Here is a 22,550-nt window from a genome sequence, read left to right as displayed (position 1 = left end):
GAAGAGCTCGGGGGAGCCTGCGCCGTGGGGGAGTCGTCCAATGGGGTCGCACCGCTGCTGGGCTCGCCCAATGAGGGAAGGGGGAGCCCCGGCTCGGCCAATGAGCAGCTAGATGGGCGGCAGGCAGGCAGGTACTCTGCCAATGAGGACGGCGGAGGCCTGCGGGGCCCAGCCAGTAACAACGCCAGGCACAAGGAGCCAACCAATAAGATTGCGGCATGCCAGGGCCCAGCCAATGAGGCTGCCAGGCGGCAGGGCACAGCCAATGAGAAGGCAGAGCCACGCGAGCTGACCGAGGAGGCCGAAGGGCTGCAGCATCCAGCCAATGAGGACACAGGACCGCAAGCCCTGACCAATGAGGACACAGGACCGCAAGCCCTGACCAATGAGGATGCAGCACCGCAAGCCCTGACCAATGAGGACACAGTACCACATGTCCCAGCCAATGAGGACGCAGCACCACAAGCCCTGACCAATGAGGACACAGCAGCACAAGCTCTAACCAATGAGGACGCAGCACCGCAAGCCCTAACCAATGAGGACACAGTACCACATGTCCCAGCCAATCAGGATGCAGCGCCTGAAGCCCCAGCCAATCAGGATGCAGCGCCTGAAGCCCTAACCTGTAAGGATGCAGCGCCGCAAGCCCCAGCCAATGAGGGCAGCAGCCTCCCGGCCCCGCCCAATGAGAGGGCGGGCCACCGCCATCCGGCCGCCGCCCTCCCGGATCCATCCAATGGGGCATCGCCCCGCCGGGCAGAGCCCTCCAATCGGCCGCCGGCCCTCCCAGCGCCGCCCAATGGGGCGGGGGATCCCTGGGATTGGTCGAGCGAGGAGGCGTGGCTGCGGGCGCCCGAGGGGGAGGGGGAGGGGGGGGAGGGGCTGGAGGAGGGGTGGGCGCAGCTGGAGGAGGAGGAGGGGGAGGGGGAGGAAGAGGAGGGGGAGGAGGGGGACCCCTGGGCGGGGTCCGGGCCCCCCCCGGGCTGGTGGCTCAGCCCCGACGCCGCCTTCGCCAAGCGGGTGCTGCGGCGCGGCCGGGGGCTGGGGCGCCCCGGCCCCGGCTCCCGCTGCCGCGTGCGGCTGGAGACCCCCCCCGGGGCGGGGGCGGCGGCGGGGTGGGGGGCGGCGGCGGCGGGGGCGGGGAGCGGGCGGTGGCGGACGCTGCGGCTGGGGGACGGCGAGGGGCGCTGGGCGGCGGCGCTGGACGCCTGCCTGGAGACGATGGCGGCGGGGGAGCGGGCCCGGCTGCGGCCGGCGGGGGCCGGGGCGGCGGTGGGGGTGCGGCTGGGGGGCTTCTCCCCCGCGCCCCGCTTCTGGGAGGAGGAGGAGGCGGGCGGGCGGTGGCGGGCGGTGCTGGCGCGGCAGGAGCGGGCGGCGGCGCTGCTGGGGGCGGGGGCGGCGGGGCCGGCGGCCAGGGCCTACGCCCAGGCCCTGCGAGCGGCGGTGGCGGCCGGGGGGGCCCCGCCGCTGCCCCCCGCCCTGGCGCGGCCCAAGGCGGAGCTGCACGCCGGGCTGGCCCTCTGCCAGCTGCAGCTGGGGCTGCCGGCGGCGGCGGCCGCCAACGCCGGGAAGGCGCTGGCCCTGCGGCCGGAGCACCTGGAGGCCCGCTTCCGCCGGGCCTTGGCGGCGGCGGCCATGAGCGACCTGGAGGCGGCGGCCGCCGACCTGGCGCTGGTGCTGCGGGAGGAGCCCGGCCACGCCGGGGCGCGGCGGGAGCTGCGCCGGGTGCGGGGCGCCGCCCGGGAGAGGGACGCCCGCCTGGCCCGCCGCCTCGGCCGGCTCTTCGCCTGAGCGGGGCCGTTAGCGGGGAGCGCTTCGTTAGGGGCGGGGGTCTGGCTGGGGGTGCCCCCTTGGTAATGAGCGCGTGCTTCGTTAAGGGCCGGCGTGGGGGGGGCTGTGCCGTTGCCCCAGGGATGCAGCGTTGGGGTCGCTGTCGCCATGGAGACGCTGTTTGGGGGGGGGGAAGCCTCCACCTTTGATAATAAACAGGATCGTTAATGAGAAGGGCTTCGTTAAGGGATGGGGGGGTGGGGACGCGGCACCGGGGATGCTGTTGCCATGGGGATGTGGTTTGCGGGGGGTCAGGGATGTGCCCACCCCCCCACCCCGATTAGTGGCCCCTAACGATGGCCCCGCTTCGTTAGCGGCAGCCGCCCCCCCCCCCCAGTAACGAGCTGCCCCTCCCCCATATCAATATAGAGATTTATTGAACCGTCAGCAGCAAAAGGCGTCACAGGGGGCGGGGCCTGGTGGGGGCGGGGCTTGGCATGCAGATGAGGTGGGAGGCCCGCCCACCGGGAGCCCTGGGGGCGGGGACAGAAGCGTGGCTGGGGGCGGGGTCGGGCGTTGCCATGGCGATGCTGTACCTGTTGCCGGGGTGTTGGTACGGGAGCCCGGGCGTTGCCATGGCGATGCCAGGAGCGGCCGTTCCCGTCGCCGGGGCGACGCGAGGGCTCCCGGGCGTCGCCATGGCGTAGGCATGGCGATGCCGGGGATGCCCGGCTCCGTTGCCGTGGCGACGCTGAGGGTCTCCGGTACCCGGGCCGTCGCTAGGATCCCCAGCGTCGCCACGGCGATGCCGAAGGCCGTCGCTAGGAGATGCCCAGCGCCGCCATGGCGGTGCCGAGGGCCCCCATCGGCGGGGAGTCCCCGGGCGGTCGCCGGGGCGCGGCTACGGCTCCCAGTCGTTGTCGTGGTGCTGGGCGGCGATGATGATGACGACGGTGAGGATGGTGCAGAGCACGATGGCGGCGATGCCCACGGCCAGGCTGATGAAGGAGAAGTTCCGCGCCTCCCGCGAGGCGATCTCGGCCGAGACGATGTCCCCCCGCGCCACCGCCGCGCGCACCTGGGGCGGGGAGGCCGCAGGGGAGGGGGGGGGGTCGGCACCGCCGTCCCCCCGCCCCGGCCCCCCGCCCCCCGCGCCCCCCGCCCCCCCCACCTGCACGGCCTTGACGATGGCGACGACGCCGGTGGGCCAGAAGCAGCAGAGGGTGGTGAGGACGGCGATGGGCAGGTAGTCGTGGGGCGCCCGGCGCCCCTCCAGCCCCCCCGGGACCCCCCCCGGGCCCCCCCCGGGGGCCCCCACCGCCCCCCCCAGGGTGCCCCCCACCGGCACCCCCACGGGGCCGGGCAGGGGGCCGGGGCCGGGGCCGGGGGGGGCCGTCCCGAAGGCCTGCGGGGGGGGAGAGGAAGAGGGGTGTCAGGGGCGGGGCCGCGGTGGGGCACGCCCCCTGCGGGGCCCCGCCCCTCCCCCGGGCCCCGCCCCATGGGCCCTGCCGCTCTCCCTGTGCCCTGGAGCCACGCCCCCGACTGCAGAGGCCACGCCCCTCCCTCCCGCTGACCCCGCCCCCAGGCCCCTCTGCTGTCCCGCCCCTTCCCCAGAGGCCACGCCCCTGCCCACAGACCCCACCCCAGGTGCTTCTGCAGGCCCCGCCCCTTGATCCAGACTCCACCCCTCTGCATTAACCCCACTCCAAGCCACACCCCCTCCCCTCGAGCCCCGCCCCTAGCCCCACCCCTCCAGATAGCCACGCCCCCTCCGTTGCCCCCGCCCCTCCCTGCCAGCTGCATCCCCGCAGGCCCTCCCCCTCCTTGCCCCCGCCCCGCCCCTCCCGCAAGCCCCGCCCCTCCCGCAAGCCCCGCCCCTCCCGCAAGCCCCGCCCCTGCCCCGCCCACTCACGGGCCCGACGGGGTAGACGGGGACGTAGGCCGTGCAGGGCTGGAGCTGGAGGGCGAAGGGGGGGGGCGCGTAGGGCAGGGGGGGCTGGGGGGGGCCCCCGTAGGGCTGGGGGGCGGCGGGGGGGGGCCGGGGCAGCGTGGCCGAGTGCGGGGCCCCCCCGGCCCCCGGCAGCCCCCGCGGCAGCGTGGCCGCCCCCGCCGCCCCCCCGGCCCCCGGCCCCCCCCCGCGGCAGCGTGGCCGCCCCCGCCGGGACCCCCCGCGGCAGCGTGGCCGCCCCCGCGCCCCCCGGCCCCGGCCCCGGCGGCGCCGGCGGCCCGTAAGGGGGGGGCGAGGCGTGGGGGGCCCCCTCGGGCGCTCCTGGGGGGAGAGGGGCGTCAGGGCGGGCGGGTACCCCCACCCCCGGGGCCCCCCACCCGCGGGAGCCCCCCCGCCGGGACTCCCCACCCCCGGAGCCCCCCACCCCCAGAGGCCCCCCCAAACCCCCAGCGCCCCCCCCCCAATGCCCTCGGTGCCCCCCAAACCATACGGTCCCCCCCAAAGCCCTCCCCGCCCCCCCCCCCCGGGCCCCGTTTCTGGGTCACCCTCCCCCCCCCGGGCTATTTATAGCGCGACAGCGGGGGGAGGGGGTGCCCCGGCCGCCCGGCCCCCCCGGCCCGGTGCACACGCGTGTGCAAACCGCCCCCCCCCCGGCCCGCGTGCCCAGGGCACACGCAGCATCCCGGCCCCCCCGGCGCCCCCCGCCCCCGTCCCGCTCCCCTCGCTCCGCACCGGGTTTTTCGGCCGCCATGGCCGGGCCGAAGCGGGACCGGGACCGGGACCGGGACCCCCAGCCGGGCCGGCGCAAAGCCCGGGCCGGATCGGGACGAGGATCCGGATCGGAACCGGCGCCCGGGCTGGATCCCCCGGGCCGGATCGGGCCCCCCCCCTTCCCGGGCCGGCGCAAAGCCCGGGCTGGAGTCGAGCGGGCCGGACCGGGACCGGGACCGCCTCGGAACCCGGCCTGGATCGGACCGGAGCGGGACCGGCGCCGCCGCCCGGACTGGATCCCTCGGACCGGATCGGGGCCGGCGCAAATACCGGGCTGGATGCGGCCGGACCGGGACCGGGACCCCCAAAGAACCCGGCCTGGATCCCCCGGAGCGGAGCCCCCGACACCAGCGGGACCGGCAGGGACTTTATTGACGTTTCCAGACCCAAACCAGCCTGTTTTGACCCAAAATATCCACCTCGGCCCAAGGGGGGGGGCTGGGGGTGCGGAGGGGTCGTGGGGGACCCCGGGAGTGTCGGGAGGGGAATGGCAGGGGTCCCCCCCAGATCTGGGGTGCCTGGGGGGTGGGGATGAGGCCGGGGGTCCCTGGGGGTCCCGGAGCTGTCAGGGGGGGCCGTGGCGGCGCAGCAGCCCCCCGAGGCTGTCGAGGGCCCCCCGCAGCGCGGCCCCCAGGCGGGCGGCCTCGGTCTGGTGGCAGCAGGCGAAGGCGGTGATGGCCACGCGCAGCCCCCCGGGGGGGCCGGGGGGGGCCCGGGGGTCCGGGGGGTCCGGGGGGGCCACGTGCCCCACCCCCACCCCGTAGCCGTCGGGCACCAGTGGCCCCCGCAGCAGCCAGCAGCCCTCGCGGGAGTGGACCTGGGGGGGGGGGACAGCACTGCACCCCCGAGCCCCCCGAAACCCCCAAACCACCCCCAGAGCCCCCCCCACCTGTCACCCCCCTGAAAACTACACCCCCAAAAACCCTGCGCCCCCGAAATGCACCCCCGACACACCAAAACTGCCCCAAAACAGCCCCCGACCCCCTCTGTACCCTCCAAACGCGCCCGACCCTCCCCCCGCGCGCCCCAAGGGGCTCCAGAGACCCCCACCCCCATGTGGGGCACCCCGGAACGCCCTGCCCCCCCCCGGCCCTTCCCACAGCCCCGAGGGGTCCCTGGGGGATTTTGGGGGGGTCCCTGGGGGCTTTGGAGGGTCCTGGGGGGCTCTGAGGGCTTTGCAGGGTCCCGGGGGGGTCCCTGGGGGGGGTCCCGGGGGGGTCCCAGGAGGTTTTGGCTGGGTCCCAGGGGGGTCCTGGGGGGTTTGAGGTCCCAGGAGAGTCCCGGGGGGTTTGGGGGTCCTGGGGGGTTGGGGGGGTCCCAGGAGAGTCCCGGGGGGTTTGGGGGTCCCAGGAGGGTCCCGGGGGGTTTGGGGGTCCCGGGGGGGTCCCTGGGGGGGTCCCGGGGGGGTCCCAGGAGGTTTTGGCTGGGTCCCAGGGGGGTCCTGGGGGGTTTGGGGGTCCCAGGAGGGTCCCGGGGGGTTTGGGGGTCCCGGGGGGGTCCCTGGGGGGTTTGGGGGTCCCAGGAGGGTCCCGGGGGGTTTGGGGGTCCCGGGGGGGTCCCGGGGGGTTTGGGGGTCCCGGGGGTACCTGGACGGTGCAGAGGCGGAAGTGGGTGGCGAGGGCGTAGGCCGGGTCCATGAAGATTTCGGGGAGCGGCTCCCCCGCCGCGATGGCCGCCTGCCGCAGCCCCTGCAGGTGCCGCTCCGCGCCCTGCCCCGCCAGCACCTGCGCCGCGCCGGGGTCCTCATCCGCCCCGGCCACGCCCCGGCCACGCCCCCCGACTCCCCTCCCACCCCTGGCCCCGCCTCCCGGACCCCCCACCCCGTAGCCCCGCCCCCTGGATCCCCCCATAGCCCCGCCCCCCGGAGTCCCCTCCCAACCCGTGGCCCCACCCCCAGAGCCTCCCCACCCCATAGCCCCGCCCACCCGGACTCCCCTCCCACCCCATGGCCCCGCCCTCCTTGGGTGCCTGGGTCCCCTCCCACCCCTGGCCCCGCCCACCACCAGGTCCCGCCCACCCCTGGCCCCGCCCCCCCCGGGGTCCCCCTCACCTCCTGCCGGCGCCGGCTCTGCGCCTCCACGGCCTCGCGCAGCAGCGCCAGCTGCAGCTCCGGCTGCGGGGCAGGAAGTCCCGCCCCCATTTCACACCGGGGCAGGAAGTCCCGCCCCCATTTCACACCGGGGCAGGAAGTCCCGCCCCCATTTCACACCCTGCGCAGGAAGTCCCGCCCCCCGTGGAAAGGAAGTCCCGCCTACCTCCGCCTGGGGGTCGTCGAGGGCACGGGCCAGGGCCAGGCAGGGGGGCCCGGGGGGGCGCAGGAGGTCGGTGCAGCCGGGCAGGACGTGGCGCAGGGAGGTCGGCTCGCAGGAGGCGCAGAGGGAGCCGTGGGCCCTGGGCAGGGGCAGGCCTGGGTCCCCGCACGCCGGGGTCGTCCCCACACAACGGGGTCCCCACACAACGGGGTCGTCCCCACACAACGGGGTCATGCCCACACTACGGGGTCGTCCCCACACATCTGGGTCCCCACACTACGGGGTCGTCCCCACACTACGGGGTCGTCCCCACACTACGGGGTCGTCCCCACACATCTGGGTCCCCACACAACGGGGTCATCCCCACACTATGGGGTCATCCCGCACAACGGGGTCGTCCCCACACTACGGGGTCGTCCTCACACTACTGGGTCCCCACACTACGGGATCGTCCCCACACTACGGGGTCGTCCCCACACTACGGGATCATCCCCACACTACGGGGTCGTCCCCACACTACGGGGTCATCCCGCACAACGGGGTCGTCCCCACACTACGGGGTCGTCCCCACACATCTGGGTCCCCACACTACGGGGTCATCCCCACACTACGGGGTCATCCCCACACTACGGGGTCGTCCCCACACTACGGGGTCCCCACACTACGGGGTCCCCACACAACGGGGTCGTCCCCACACAACGGGGTCGCCCCCTCACATCTGGGTCCCCACACAACGGGGTCATGCCCTCACGCCTGGGTCCCCACACTACGGGGTCGTCCCCACACTACGGGGTCATGCCCTCACATCTGGGTCCCCCCACAACGGGCTCACCCCCGCACGCCTGGGTCCTCCCTGCACACCAGGGTCCCCCCCCCGCACGCCGGCCCCCCCCCCCCGTACCTGTAGAAGGCCACCTGCAGGGCCACCTGGACGATGGCCTCCGGCCGCAGCCCCCCGCCCGCCCCGAAGCCCTCGTGGGAGAAGCAGTGGATGTCCACGTCCGCCGCCAGGCTGGGGGAGGGGGAGGGGGGGTGAGGGCTGACACCCGCCCCCTCCCCCACCTTCCCCAGCCCCTCCCCCCCCACACCCCGCGCTATCCTCCCTCAACCCCTCAGAGACTCATTAACCCCACTGTGACCCCATGACCCTCGTGACCCCCTCACCTCCCCGTTAACCCCCCGTGACCCCATGACCCTTCCATGACCCCCGTGACCCCCCCATGACCCCACCTGTCCAGGTGCCGTTTCGCCCGCTCCACCTCGGGGGCGGTTTCGGGGCCGAGGCTGAAGCGGAGCCGCTGGGGCGGGGGGAGAGGCGGTGACGTCACCAGGGCGGGGCCGGGCTCCGGGCGGCGGCTGGAGGGCGGGGCCGGTGAGGGCAGGGGAAAGCCCCGCCCTCAGAGACGGGAAGCCCCTGCCCTGCCAAGCCCCGCCCCCTCGCTCACCAGTAGTCGAGGGCGTGGTCGACCATCTCCGCGACGACGGCGCCGTCAATCACGGCTGGGTCGTAGACGACGCCGCAGGTCCCGTCCTCCCCCACGACGAACTGGGAGGGGGGCGGGGTCAGGGCATGGGAAGCCCCGCCCCCGACTGCCCGGCCCCGCCCCCCAGACGCGCATCCCGGGGCAGGACAGGAAGTCCCGCCCCTGGAAGAAAGGGAACCCCGCCCCCTTCCGCCCCGCCCTCCACGGGGGCACGTGACCCGCGAACAGGAAGCCCCGCCCACCTGCAGGGTCTTGTCGAACCAGCGGTTGCCGCTGTTGGCGCAGGCCCCGCCCCCGTGCAGCACCTGCCCGGCCACGCCCCCCGGGCCCCGCCCGCCGGCGGCCGCCAGCACCGGCGCGTCCAGGCTGAGCGCGAAGAGGCTGCGCTGGATCCGGCCAATCGAGGCCCGGTTCAGGCGGTCTGCGGGGGCGGAGCTTCGTTGGGGACCGCCCCATCTGCCCGGGGCGGCCCCGCCCTCCAGAGCCCCGCCCACAAGCAGGAAGTCCCGCCCCCAAGACACCCCAAATCTGGAAGCCCCGCCCCCAGGACACCCCAAGAGAGGAAGTCCCACCCCCCAGAACACCCCAAGACAGGAAGTCCCGCCCCCAAGACACCCCAAATCTGGAAGCCCCGCCCCCAGGACACCCCAAGAGAGGAAGTCCCACCCCCCAGAACACCCCAAGACAGGAAGTCCCACCCCCCAAAACACCCCAAATCTGGAAGCCCCGCCCCCAGGACACCTCAAGACAGGAAGTCCCGCCCCCAAGACACCCCAAAACTGGAAGCCCCGCCCCTCCGGGCCCCGCCCACTCACCCCGCATCAGCAGGCGGTAGGCCCGCCCCCAGGCGTGGCGGTGCTGCCCCGTCAGCAGCCCCACGGGCGGGGCCCCGCCCCGCCCCGCCCGCGCCCGCAGCCCCCCCAGTGCCGCCGCCAGCGCCGCCGCGGGCAGGGGGGTCCCCGCCCCCCCCCACGCCTCCACCTGGAAGAACTGGGGGGGGGAGGGAAGGGGGGACACCCCGAAACGGCCCTGTTGGTGCTGCTTGGCCCCGCCCCCGGGGCCTTGGCCCCACCCACAGGGCCCCCATGTGCCCCCCCAGACTCCCCATACCCCCCCATGTCCCCCCCAGGACCCTCCTGAACCCCCCCAGACCCCCTGGGACCCCCATGTGCCCCCTCCAGGCTCCCCATACCCCCCCATGTCCCCCCTGTGTGTCCCCCAGGACCCCATGGGCCCCCCAGGACCCCCCTGACACCCCCAGGACCCCCATATCCCCCACAGGGCCCCCATGTGTCCCCCAGGACCCCCATGTGTCCCCCCCAGACTCCCCATACCCCCCCATGTCCCCCCTGTGCCCCCCCCAGGACCCTCCTGAACGCCCCCAGACCCCCCGGGACCCCCCGTGTGTCCCCCAGACTCCCCATGTCCCCACTGTGCCCCCCCCAGGACCCTCCTGAACGCCCCCAGCCCCCCCGGGACCCCCCGTGTGTCCCCCAGACTCCCCATGTCCCCCCTGTGTCCCCCCAGGACCCTCCTGAACGCCCCCAGACCGCCCAGGACCTCCATGTGCCCCCCCCAGGCTCCCCATACCCCCCTGTGTCCCCCCCAGGACCCCCCAGGACCCCCCGTGTCCCCCCCGGTACCTGGCAGTTGCGGACAACAGTGATGAAGGGGGGGGGCTGGGCGCCGGGGGGCAGCCGCAGCACCTCGTCCCGGTGGGGGCCTGGCACCCGGCACCCCCCAAACGCCGCCTGCACCCACGGCTCGGGGGGGTCCCGCCTGGGCCGCCGGGAGACCGACCATCACCCCCGGGGACCCCCAGGGACCCCCGGACCCCCCAGTGACCCCCCCAGGCCCCCAGGACACCCACCGTCACCCCTGGGGACCCACGGACCCCCCAGTGACCCCCCCCAGGCCCCCGGGACACCCACTGTCACCTATGGGGACCCACGGACCCCCCAGTGACCCCCCCAGGCCCCTGGGACACCCACTGTCACCCATGGGGACCCAGGGACCCCCCAGTGACCCCCCAGGCCCCCGGGACACCCACCGTCAGCCACGGGGACCCAGGGACCCCCCAGTGACCCCCCCCAGGCCCCCGGGACACCCACCGTCACCCCTGGGGACCCACGGACCCCCCAGTGACCCCCCCAGGCCCCCGGGACACCCACTGTCACCTATGGGGACCCACGGACCCCCCAGTGACCCCCCAGGCCCCCGGGACACCCACCGTCATCCCTGGGGACCCAGGGACCCCCCAGTGACCCCCCCCAGGCCCCCGGGACACCCACCGTCACCCCTGGGGACCCACGGACCCCCCAGTGACCCCCCCAGGCCCCTGGGACACCCACTGTCACCTATGGGGACCCACGGACCCCCCAGTGACCCCCCAGGCCCCCGGGACACCCACTGTCACCCCTGGGGACCCAGGGACCCCCCAGTGACCCCCCCAGGCCCCTGGGACACCCACCGTCACCCCTGGGGACCCAGGGACCCCCCAGTGACCCCCCCAGGCCCCCGGGACACCCACCGTCACCCCTGGGGACCCAGGGACCCCCCAGTGACCCCCCCTGGCCCCCGGGACACCCACCGTCACCCCTGGGGACCCAGGGACCCCCCAGTGACCCCCCCTGACCCCCGGGACACCCACTGTCACCTATGGGGACCCACGGACCCCCCAGTGACCCCCCCAGGCCCCCGGGACACCCACCGTCACCCCTGGGGACCCAGGGACCCCCCAGTGACCCCCGGGACCCCCCGGCCCCCCCCGGCCCAGCACCCACTGCTCCAGCTGCACCCGGTAGTCGAGGACGCCCGCGATGAGCCGAGCCACGAACCTGGGGAACCGGTGACACCAGTGTCCCCCAGTGTCCCCTCCCAGTCCCCTCCAGTGCCCCCCAGTTCACTCCCAATCCCCCCAATCCCCTTCCCAGTGTCCCCAGTCCCCTCCAGTGCCCCCCAGTCCCCTCCAGTCCACTCCCAATGTGCCTGTCCCACCCCAGTTCCACCCAGTGCCCTCCAGTGCCTCCCAGTCCCCTCCCAATGTGCCTGTCCCCCCACCACGGTTCCACCCAGTCCCTTCCCAGTGCCCACCAGTCCCTCCCAGTGCCATCCAGTGCCCCCCAGTCCCCTCTCAATGTGCCTGTCCCCAGCCTGGTTCCACCCAGTCCCTTCCCAGTCCCCTCCCAGTGCCTCCCAGTCCCCTCCAGCGACCCCCAGTCCCCTCCCAATGTGCCTGTCCCCCCACCACGGTTCCACGCAGTCCCTTCCCAGTGCCCACCAGTCCCTCCCAGTGCCTCCAGTCCCCCGCAGTCCCCTTCCAACGCGCCTGTCCCCCGCTCAGTTCCACCCAGTCCCCTCCCAGTGCCCCTCCAGTCCCCCACTCACCACAGCTGCCCCCTCCAGTCCTCCCAGTCCTGCCGGGGCAGCACCAGTCCGGCACTGGTGTGCACGGGCAGCGGCAGCCGCTCGCTGGAGCCCCACGGCCACTCCTGCGCCCGACACCCGGACACCTGGGTCCCCCCGGGTCCCCCCAAACTCCCGGGTCCCCCCCAGGTCCTCCCGCATACCTGCGTCACCCCAAATTCCTGGGCCCCCCCTCCCTGCACGGACGCCTGGGGCCCGTTCCCCCCCCCCGCGCCCCCCTGAAGCCCCCGGGTCCCCCCGAAGCCCCCGGGTCCCCCCGAAGCCCCGTCCCCCGGGTCCCCCCAACTCCCGGGGCGCCCCACGCCCCCGGGTCCCCCTGAAGCCCACGAGTCCCCACGAACACCCGGGTCCCCCCGAAGCCCCCTCCCCCGGGTCCCCCTGAAGCCCCCGGGTCCCCCCGAAGCCCAGGTCCCCCCGAAGCCCCCGGGTCCCCCCGAAGCCCCCTGCCCCGGGTCCCCCCAGCTCCCGGGCCCCCCCACGCCCCCGGGTCCCCCCGAAGCCCCTTCCCCCGGGTCCCCCCAACTCCCGGGTTCCCCCGAAGCCCCCTCCCCCGGGTCCCCACGAACACCCGGGTCCCCCCACGCCCCCGGGTCCCCCTGAAGCCCACGAGTCCCCACGAACACCCGGGTCCCCTCGAAGCCCCCTGCCCCGGGCCCCCCCACGCCCCCGGGTCCCCCCGAAGCCCCCCCGCCCCCGGAGCTCACCGGCAGGCGCGGCGGGGCGGGGGGCTGCCGGCGCAGCCGCTCCTGCAGGCGGGGCCCGGCCCCCCCGGGCGCCCCGAACTCCCGGACCAGGCGGCGGGTCCGGTCCCGCTCCCCCGGGGCCACCAGCGCCTCCAGGGCCCCCAGCAGCCGCCCCAGCGTCGCCCCCAGCGCCGGCAGCGGGGGGCGGCCGCCCCCCCCGGGCACCCCCTGCGGGGGGGAACCCCGGGACCCCCTGAGCAACGGGGACCCCGCGGGGAACGGGACCCCCCGGGCGATGGGGACCCCCCCATGCAAGGGACCCCCGGGTGATGGGGACCCCCCCGGTGATGGGGAACCCCCCTGGGAACGGGACCCCTCCCATGCAAGGGACCCCCCCAGTGATGGGGACCCCCCCCAGGACCCCCCGGGCAACGGGACCCCCCCCCATGCAAGGGACCCCTCGGGGCATGGGGACCCCCCCAGGACCCCCCCCCCCCCCGGGCAATGGGGACCCCCCGGCCACGTGCAACGGCCCCCCCCACGCCCCGCCCCCCGCAGCACGCGGACGTGCCGCCCCGCACGAGCGCTCCCCTCCCCTCCCCTCCCCCCCCCCCCACGGGCGCGCGTGGACTCACCGGGGGGGCGGCGGGGGGGGCGCGGCGGCGACCCCAGACCCACGGCGATCGCCCCATGGCCCGGGTCCACTCCGGTCGCCGGGGTCCGCCCGCGAGACCGGGACCCGCCCCGCCACGCCCACCCCCACCGGGGACCACCCACGGCGTCGGGGGACCCGGCGGCGGGAGGGGCTCCGTCCCCCCAGGCACCCCACGGTCACGCAGGGGGCCCGGGCGGGCGGGGGTCCCATCCCCGGGGGGCTCGGTCCCCCCCAGACGCCCCACGGTCACGCAGGGGGCCCGGGCGGGCGGGGGTCCCATCCCCGGGGGGCTCGGTCCCCCCAGACGCCCCACGGTCACGCAGGGGGCCCGGGCGGGCGGGGGTCCCATCCCCGGGGGGCTCGGTCCCCCCAGACGCCCCACGGTCACGCAGGGGGCCCGGGGGCCCCAGCCGCGCCCCCCGGGGGTGATGAAGCCTCATTAAGAGCGGCTGCCGCTAATGAGGGTCCCGCCCCCACACCGGGGCCCCACCGACGGGGGGGGGGGGGGGGGCAGCCCGCAGGGGACCCCCACGCGTGCGGGGGGCACCCAGGCGCCCCGAGGGGGCCCGGGCGAGCGTGGGGGGGGGCCGGGCGAGCGGGGGACCCCCGTGTCCTGAGGTGACCCCGCCGCCCGCGGGTGCCCCCCCCCCGCGGACGCTCCCTGTTTGCTCAGCACACACCGCCACGCGTGGGGGCGGGGCCCGCGCGGCCGGTCCCGGGGGGGGGGAGGGGAGGGCCCGGCATCGCGGCCGCCCGGGCCCTCGGCGGCAGCCAGGTGCGTGGGGTCCCCCGGGACACGCGTGCCCCCCCCCCGGGGAAGCCCCGCCGTCCCCCGGAGCGTGAACGGGGCGGCGCGGCCCGGCCGCCGGGGTCCCCCCCGTGGGAGCGGCGCGGTCCGGACGCCGCGGTCTCCCGTGGGAGCTGCGGGCGTGGGGCCCGGCCGCCGCCGTCCCCCGTGGGAGCGGGAGCTGCGGGGCCCCGACGCGGGGGTCCCCCCCCCCCGGAGACCCCGGGGCTTGACCAAGGGGGGGCCCCCCCCCGCCCCCCGGTCACCGCTCGGGGGGGGCGGAGGGGGGCGTGGGGTGGGGGGAGGGGGGCGTGGGGGGTTGGGTCCCCCGGTGGGGGGAGGGGGGGGGGGCCGCTCGGGCCGCGCGCGCCGGAACTGACGCGCGGGAGGGGGAGGGGAGCCGGGAGGTAAACAGGGAGCGGGGAGGGGGGGCCGGGGACCCCCGGGGGGACCCCGGCGTCGGGGGGTTGGGGCCACGCGTGGGTCCCCCCTGACCCCCCGCCCCCCCCCCCAGATGCCCCCTGCGTGGCGCGGCGTGGGGCGCGGGTGGGGGCCGGCGGCCCCGGCCTTCCTCCTCCTCCTCCTCCTGCTGCTGCTGCTGCTGGGGGTCCCGGGGGGCTCCTACCGCCCCGTCGTCATCGTCCACGGCCTCTTCGACAGCCCCAGCGACTTCCAGCGCCTCCGCGCCTTCATCAACGAGGTCAGGGCCCCCCCGGGGACCCCCACCCTGCCCGGACCCCCGAGTCCCCCGCCCGGTCCCGCCCCGACCAGCGGGAGCCCCCCGTCACCCCCCCGGCGCCGGGGTGCCCCCCTTCGCCCCCCTGGGGACCCCCCATCACCCCCCCGGGATGCCTGGATCCCCCCCATCACCCCCCAACGCCGGGGGTCCCCCCCTTCGCCCCCCTGGGACCCCCCATCACCCCCCCGGGATGCCTGGATCCCCCCCATCACCCCCCGACGCCGGGGTCCCCTCTGCCACCCCCCTGGGACCCCCCATCACCCCCCCGGGATGCCTGGATCCCCCCCATCACCCCCCGACGCCGGGGTCCCCTCTGCCACCCCCCTGGGACCCCCCATCACCCCCCCGGGATGCCTGGATCCCCCCCATCACCCCCCGACGCCGGGGTCCCCCTATGCCACCCCCCTGGGAGACCTGGATCCCCCCCCATTTCACCCCCCTGGGACCCCCCATCACCCCCCCGGGATGCCTGGGTCCCCCCTCCCAGACGCCGGGGTCCCCCCATGACCCCCCTGGTGCCGGTGTCCCCCCCCCTCAGAGCCACCCGGGGACGGAGGTGACGGTCCTGGACCTCTTCGACCGGGGGGGCTTCGCTGCGGCCGCTGTGGGTGCAGGTGGAGGGGTTCCGCCGCGCCCTCGCCCCCCATCATGGCCAACGCCGCCGACGGCGTCCACCTGCTGGGATACAGCCAGGGTGGGGGTCCGGGGCCAGGGTGGGGGTCCAGGGCTATGGGTGGGGGGTCCTGGATACCTGGGGCCATGGGTGGGGGTCCCAGGGCCAGGGTGGGGGGTCCTGGATACCTGGGGCCATGGGTGGGGGTCCTGGGGCCAGGGTGGGGGGTCCCAGATACCTGGGGCCATGGGTGGGGGTCCTAGGGCCAGGGTGAGGGGTCCTGGATACCTGGGTCCATGGGTGGGGGTCCCAGATCCATGGGTGGGGGTCCTAGGGCCATGGGTGGGGGGTCCTGGATACCTGGGGCCATGGGTGGGGGGTCCCGGGGCCATGGGTGGGGGTCTGGGGCCAGGGTGGGGGGTCCCAGATACCTGTGGCCATGGGTGGGGGTCCTAGGGCCAGGGTGGGGGGTCCCGGATACCTGTGGCCATGGGTGGGGGTCCCAGATCCATGGGTGGGGGTCCTGGGGCCATGGGTGGGGGTCCAGGGCCATGGGTGGGGGGTCCTGGATACCTGGGGCCATGGGTGGGGGGTCCAGGGCCATGGGTGGGGGGTCCTGGATACCTGGGGCCATGGGTGGGGGGTCCTAGGGCCATGGGTGGGGGGTCCTGGATACCTGGGGCCATGGGTGGGGGTCCTAGGGCCAGGGTGGGGGGTCCCGGATACCTGTGGCCATGGGTGGGGGGTCCTAGGGCCAGGGTGGGGGGTCCTGGATACCTGGGTCCATGGGTGGGGGTCCCAGATCCATGGGTGGGGGGTCCTGGGGCCATGGGTGGGGGTCCAGGGCCATGGGTGGGGGGTCCCGGATACCTGGGTCCATGGGTGGGGGGCACCCAGATGACCTGGGGGGGGGGTGGTTGTGAGGGGGGGTCCCTGGACGCCTGAGTCCGTGGGTGGGGGTCCCCTGGAGGCTGGGGTCCCCCCCCGCTGACCCCCACCCGCAGGGGGTCTCATCTGCCGGGCGCTGCTGGCCACCATGCCCGACCACAACGTCCACAGCTTCATCTCGCTGGCGGCCCCCCAGATGGGGCAGTACGGGGGTGAGGGGCCGGGGGGCGTGGGGGGTCCTGGGGGGGGGGGTGGGGGTCCCTGGGGGGCTTCTGGGGAGGTTGGGGGTCTCTGGGTGGGGTTATGGGGAGGTTATGGGGTCCTTGGGGTGTTTTGGGGGGTTTTGGGGGTCTCAGAGTGGGTGATGGGGAGGTTTGGGGGTTCCCTGGGTGGTTTTGGGGGTTCCCTGGGTGGTTTGGGAGGTCCCTGAGTGTTTTGGGGGGGGGTCTCTGGGTGTTTTGGTGTCCCCGGGTGGGTTTGGGGGCTGTCGGGGGGTCCCTGGGGGGTCCCTGACTGGTTTTTGGGGCGCAGACACCGACTACCTGAAGTGGCTCTTCCCCCGGCACATGAAGTCCAACCTCTACCGGCTCTGCTACACCCCCCTGGGCCAGGGGGTCTCCATCTGCAACTACTGGAACGGTCCGGGACCCCCAAACCCCCCCTGGGACCCCCCACCCCCCCCCGGGGACCCCCCAATCCTCCCTGGGACCCCAACCCCCCCCCCAGGGGACCCCCCAAACCTCCCTGGGACCCCCCCCCCCAGGGGACCCCCCCAAATCCCCCCGGGGCCCCCAAATCCCCCCTGGGACCCCCACCCCCCCAGGGGACCCCCCCAAACCTCCCTGGGACCCCCAACCCCCCCCCGGGGCCCCCAAATCCCCCCTAGGACCCCCACTCCCCCCCAGGGGACCCCCCCAAACCTCCCAGGGACCCCCAACCCCCCCCGAGACCTCCACACCCCCCTAGGGGACCCCAACCCCTCCCAGGGCCCCAACCCCCCCCCCCGGGGACCCCCCAATCCTCCCTGGGACCCCAACCCCCCCCCCAGGACCGCCCCCTCCCAGGGACCCCAGCCCCAAAATATCCCTGGGGACCCCAAAACGCACCATGGGGGGACCCCGACCCCCTGCAGACCGCGGGGGGTGACGCGGGGGGGTGGCGTGGGGGCTGACCCCCCCCCCCCCGTTGCGGCGGGGCCCCCCCAGACCCCCACCACCGCGAGCTCTACCTGAACAGCAGCGACTTCCTCGCCCTCCTCAACGACGAGCGGCTGCACCCCAACGCCTCCGGTGAGCCCCTATGGGGACCCCTATGGGGACCCCTATAGCCCCCCTGGAGACACCCCTGTAGCAGCCCCTCGTAGCCCCACGGGGACCCCCGCAGCCCCCCAGGGGCCCCTATGGGGACCCCTATAGCCCCCCTGGAGACACCCCTATAGCAGCCCCTCGTAGCCCCACGGGGACCCCCGCAGCCCCCCAGGGGCCCCTATGGGGACCCCTATAGCCCCCCTAGAGACACCCCTATAGCAGCCCCTCATAGCCCCACGGGGACCCCCGCAGCCCCCCAGGGGCCCCTATGGGGACCCCTATAGCCCCCCTGGAGACACCCCTATAGCAGCCCCTCGTAGCCCCATGGGGACCCCCGCAGCCCCCCAGGGGCCCCTATGGGGACCCCTATAGCCCCCCTAGAGACACCCCTATAGCAGCCCCTCATAGCCCCACGGGGACCCCCGCAGCCCCCCCGAAATCTCCTATGGGGACCCCTATAGCCCCATAGGCACCGCTGTAGTCCCACAGAGAGGGCCCTATGGGGACCCTATAGCCCCCGCACTTATGGATAGATGAGCCCTGTGGGTACTTACCGATACGCTTACGGGTCCATATAGATGTTGGTGTAGCCTCACGTCGATGCTCCTATAGATACGCTTATATATAGTTGTATAGCTCTGTATAGGTGCTCTCGCAGTGCTGCGTAGCTGCTCCTATAGGTGCTCTTGTAGGCGCTGCTGCAGTCCCGTGTGTATAGTCCTATAGGTGTACGCTTATAGACGTTCTTGTAGCCCATAGAGGCGGCCCTATAGATACCCTGACGTTCACGTAACTCCACGTAGGTACGCGCGTAGGCGTCCTTATAGGCACCAACGTGGCTTTTCCCTGCGGATACTCGCGCCGTGCGATGCAGGCGCGCCTATAGCCGACCCTATAGCTCCCTATAGCTCCTACAGCCATCCCCTAGCATCGCCCCCCCGCTCGCGGCCCTGCGGCCCCCCCATAGGTGCCCCATAGGGGCCCGGCAGCCCCCCGTGAACCCCGCTTTCGCCGCAGCCTGGAAGCGGAACCTGCTGCGGATCCAGAGCCTGGTGCTGATCGGGGGCCCCGACGACGGCGTCATCACGCCCTGGCAGTCGAGGTGGGCCGGGGTCCGCGGCCGCCGGGGGTCCCGGGGGCGCGCGGTGGGGGCCGGCCGCCGGGGTCCCCCCGCTCACCCCCGTCTCCCCCCTCCCCGAAGCCTTTTCGGTTTCTACGACGCCAACGAGACGGTGCGGGAGATGCGAGCCCAGGCGGTGAGTGCGGGGACCCCCGCCTGGGGGGCGGGTTGGGGGTCCCGGGCACCGGGGGTCCCCCGCTTTGGGGGGAGGCGTTGGGGGTCCCGGGCACCGGGGGTCCCTCGCTTTGGGGGGAGGCGTTGGGGGTCCTGGGCACCGGGGGTCCCTCGCTTTGGGGGGGCGGGTTGGGGGGTCCTGGGCACCGGGGGGTCCCTCGCTTTGGGGGGAGGCATTGGGGGTCCTGGGCACCGGGGGTCCCCCGCTTTGGGGGGAGGCGTTGGGGGTCCTGGGCACCGGGGGTCCCCCGCTTTGGGGGGAGGCGTTGGGGGTCCTGGGCACCGGGGGACCCCCCGCTTTGGGGGGCGGGTTTGGGGGTCCTGGGCACCGGGGGGTCCCTCGCTTTGGGGGGGAGGCATTGGGGGGTCCCGGGCACCGGGGGTCCCTCGCTTTGGGGGGAGGCATTGGGGGTCCTGGGCACCGGGGGTCCCCCGCTTTGGGGGGAGGCGTTGGGGGTCCTGGGCACCGGGGGGACCCCCGCTTTGGGGGGCGGGTTGGGGGTCCTGGGCACCGGGGGTCCCTCGCTTTGGGGGAAGGCGTTGGGGGTCCTGGGCACCGGGGGGTCCCCCGCTTTGGGGGGAGGCGTTGGGGGTCCTGGGCACCGGGGGTCCCCCGCTTTGGGGGAGCGGGTTGGGGGTCCTGGGCACCGGGGGGTCCCTCGCTTTGGGGGGAGGCGTTGGGGGTCCTGGGCACCGGGGGACCCCCCGCTTTGGGGGGCGGGTTGGGGGTCCTGGGCACCGGGGGGTCCCCCGCTTTGGGGGGAGGCATCGGGGGTCCTGGGCACCGGGGGACCCCCACTTTGGGGGGCAGGTTGGGGGTCCTGGGCACCGGGGGACCCCCACTTTGGGGGGCGGGTTGGGGGTCCCGGCCGCCGGGGTCCCCCGTGACGCCCGTGCCCCCCAGGTTTACCTGCAGGACACCTTCGGGCTGAAGACGCTGGAGGCGCGGGGGGCGCTGGGGGGCTGCGCGGTGCCCGGCGTGGGGCACACGGCCTGGCACTCCCACCGCCCCGTCTACGAGCGCTGCATCCGCCCCTGGCTCACGTAGCCGGGGGGCTGGGGGCTACGGGGCTGGGCTGGAGCTAGAGGGTCCTATGGGGGGCTATAGGGCTCTATAGGGGTCAGGGGTGGGGTTATGGGGCTCTGCAGGGGTTGGGGCGGGGTTATGGGGCAGCGTAGGGGGGCTATGGGGCTGGGCAGGGGGCTGGGGTGGAGCTAGAGGGTTCTATAGGGGAGCTGTGGGACTCTATAGGGGTCAGGGGTGGGGTTATGGGGCAGTATAGGGGAGCTATAGGGCTGGATAGGGGGCTGGGGTGGAGCTAGAAGGTCCGGGGGGGGCTGTGGGGCTCTATAGGGGTCAGGGGCAGGTTTATGAGGCCGTGTAGGGGGACTATAAGGCTCTGTAGGGGACAGGGGTGTGGTTATGGGGTCATATAGGGGAGCTATGGGGCTCTATAAGGGTCTGTGAGAGGGTTATGCGACATATAGGCGCCCTGTGGGGCTGCATAGGGGTCAGGGTAGGGCTACGGCGGCATATAGGGGGATTGTAGGGTTGGGGGGGTCTGGGGTGGGGCCCTGGGGAAGGTATGGGGCTATAAGGTGCTATAGGGGGGTCTGTGGGGACCTATAAGGGACGGGGATGAGGCTATGGGGCTCTATAGGGGGTCTGTGGAGCCCTGTAGGGGCCTGGGGTGGGGCTCTGGGGCCCTATGGGGGGGGGGGGGGCCAGGTCCATATAGGGGGCTATAAGGGGTCTATAGGGCAGTATTAGGCTCTGGTGCTCTATAGGTGGGGGGGCCGAGCTCACCCGTGGGGCCTGCGGGGGGCTCTGGGTCAGTATTGGGGCTGGGGGGGCTCTGGGACCCTATGGGGGCTGGGGGGCTCGCAGGGGGTCCGTCCCCCCCCCCCGTTAACTCCTCGCTGCGCAGCCCCCCCCCCGACTCAGGGACTTGGGGCACCCCCGCCCCACAGCGCGGGGGGGGCGCGGGGGGGATCCCCCCCCGGGGGGGGCCCTGGTGTTTCGGGGGGCCGCAGCCAATAAAGCACTTGCACCCCCCCAGCACGAGCCGCCGCCGCCTCTGGGGACCCTGGCATCCGACCCCCCCGGGGCCTCCCCCCGAGACCCCCAGCCCCTGTACCCCATCTCCCCTCTGAGTCCCCCCAGCCCCTGTACCCCCATGTCCCCCCCATCCCATGTCCCCCCATCCCCTGTACCCCCATGTCCCCCCCGGGTCCCCCCCGGGTCCCCCCATCCCCTGTACCCCCCGTGTCCCCCCCGTGTCCCCCCCATGTCCCCTCTGTCCCCCATCCCCTGTACCCCCCGTGTCCCCCCCGTGTCCCCCCCATCCCATTACCCCCCATGTCCCCCCCATGTCCCCCCTGTCCCCCATCCCCTGTACCCCCTGTGTCCCCCCCGGGTCCCCCCCGTGTCCCCCCATCCCGTGTCCCCCCCGTGTCCCCCCCTTGTCCCCCCCGTGTCCCCCCCGTGTCCCCCCCGTGTCCCCCCACGTCTGGGGCTCAGCTCTGGCTCTTTATTGGTTTCCACTGGAGCTGGGGACAAAATGGGGGAACACGGGGGGGGGACAACACATGGGGGGGGGACACAGGGACATGGGGGGGACACAGGGACATGGGGGGCACGGGGGGGGCTCGGGGGGGGGGCAGCAGCGTGGGGGGGGTCCCGGGGGGGGCTCAGGGGGGGGGCAGGGCCAGGAGGGGGGGCAGCAGCTCGGGGGGGTCCCCGCGCCCCCCCCCGGCCTCGGCCGAGTGCTTGCACTTCTCGGAGCCGCACTGGCAGGGGAAGTATTTGCTCTTGATGTCCCAGAACCGGTCCCCGTAGTCGAACCTGGGGGGGGGGCCGTCACCCCACGGCCGCCCCCCAACTGCCCCCCCCCCCCCCATCTGCCCCCCGGAACCGCCCCCGACCCCAACTGCCCCCCCCGTCATCCCCATCGCCCCCAGAGCTGCCCCCCACTGCCCCCCAGCCCCCCGTATCCGCCCCAGCCCCCCGTATCCGCCCCCCAGGCCCCCTGTACCCCCCCAGCCCCCCAGATCTGCCCCCCATATCCACCCCAGCCCCTCTATACCCATCCCAGCCCCCCGTACCAGCCCCCCATATCTGCCCCAGCCCCCCCATCTGCCCCCCGTACCTGCCCCCCGCCCCCCGTATCTGCCCCGGCCCCCCGTATCTGCCCCCCAGATCTGCCCCCCAGATCTGCCCCCCACACCTGCACCCAGCCCCCCGTACCTGCCCCCCGGCCCCCAGATGTGCCCCCAGCCCCCCCAGATCTGCCCCCCGTATCTGCCCACCGCCCCCCGTACCTGCCCCTGGCCCCCTGTACCTGCCCCCCGCCCCCCATACCTGCCCCCAGCCCACCCATACCTGCCCCCAGCCCCCCCAGATCTGCCCCCCCGTATCTGCCCCGGGCCCCATACCTGCCCCCTGCCCCCCGTACCTGCCCCCAGCCCCCCCAGATCTGCCCCCCGTATCTGCCCCGGGCCCCATACCTGCCCCCTGCCCCCCGTACCTGCCCCCAGCCCCCCCAGATCTGCCCCCCGTATCTGCCCCGGGCCCCATACCTGCCCCCCATACCTGCCCCCAGCCCCCCCAGATCTGCCCCCAGCCCCCCCAGATCTGCCCCCCGTATCTGCCCCAGCTCCTGTACCTGCCCCCTGCCCCCCATACCTGCCCCCAGCCCCCCCAGATCTGCCCCCCGTACCTGCCCCAGCCCCCATACCTGCCCCCAGCCCCCCCAGATCTGCCCCCCGTGTCTGCCCCCGCCCCGTACCTGCCCCCCGCCCCCCCAGATCTGCCCCCCGTACCTGCCCCGGCCCCGTACCTGCCCCCCACCCCCCCAGATCTGCCCCCCCGTGTCTGCCCCCGCCCCGTACCTGCCCCCCGCCCCCCCAGATCTGCCCCCCGTGTCTGCCCCG

The 22,550-nt window shown here is 75.1% G+C and overlaps 4 protein-coding genes across 4 annotated transcripts in view; 1 reads left to right on the top strand and 3 right to left on the bottom strand.

Annotated features, from left to right (window-relative positions):
- Positions 1-2,206: 2,206 nt before the first annotated feature.
- PRRT1 (proline rich transmembrane protein 1) lies at positions 2,207-4,596 on the bottom strand. Its single transcript, XM_082333888.1, is given in 5 exon segments — positions 2,207-2,848; positions 2,942-3,175; positions 3,683-3,893; positions 3,895-4,039; positions 4,451-4,596. Coding segments are annotated over 5 exon segments (786 nt in total). The 5' UTR covers positions 4,470-4,596; the 3' UTR covers positions 2,207-2,671.
- Positions 4,597-5,046: 450 nt separating this feature from the next.
- On the bottom strand, positions 5,047-13,026 carry LOC309601007 (carnitine O-acetyltransferase-like; the record flags this gene model as incomplete). Its single annotated transcript, XM_082333749.1, has 14 exons — positions 5,047-5,306; positions 6,076-6,213; positions 6,540-6,602; positions 6,745-6,880; positions 7,643-7,753; positions 7,972-8,097; positions 8,187-8,287; positions 8,468-8,646; positions 9,041-9,215; positions 9,869-10,004; positions 11,009-11,062; positions 11,613-11,716; positions 12,356-12,562; positions 12,955-13,026. 14 exons carry the CDS (start codon positions 13,024-13,026, stop codon positions 5,055-5,057), a joined length of 1,854 nt encoding a protein of 617 aa, XP_082189875.1. The 3' UTR covers positions 5,047-5,054.
- Positions 13,027-13,735: 709 nt separating this feature from the next.
- PPT2 (palmitoyl-protein thioesterase 2) lies at positions 13,736-19,699 on the top strand. Its single transcript, XM_082333983.1, is given in 11 exon segments — positions 13,736-13,764; positions 14,291-14,476; positions 15,054-15,098; positions 15,100-15,156; positions 15,158-15,209; positions 16,133-16,228; positions 16,548-16,655; positions 17,222-17,305; positions 18,341-18,425; positions 18,525-18,579; positions 19,522-19,699. Coding segments are annotated over 10 exon segments (912 nt in total). The 5' UTR covers positions 13,736-13,764; the 3' UTR covers positions 19,666-19,699.
- A 1,487-nt stretch (positions 19,700-21,186) lies between these two features.
- The window catches only part of LOC309601079 (histone-lysine N-methyltransferase EHMT2-like), a gene marked incomplete at its 5' end in the record, with an annotated part of 28,856 nt that continues 27,492 nt past the window's right edge, over positions 21,187-22,550 (bottom strand). The window contains 1 exon segment of the mRNA XM_082333911.1: positions 21,187-21,462. Within this exon segment, the coding sequence (XP_082190037.1) occupies positions 21,309-21,462 (154 nt within the window). The 3' untranslated portion in view covers positions 21,187-21,308.

The sequence above is a fragment of the Platalea leucorodia genome (assembly GCF_965183815.1).
Source record: "Platalea leucorodia genome assembly, chromosome: 28".
NCBI classification, from domain to species: Eukaryota; Metazoa; Chordata; class Aves; order Pelecaniformes; family Threskiornithidae; genus Platalea; species Platalea leucorodia.
The sequence above is the reverse complement of the archived record's forward strand: the minus strand, read 5'-3'. Positions and strand labels throughout refer to the sequence as shown.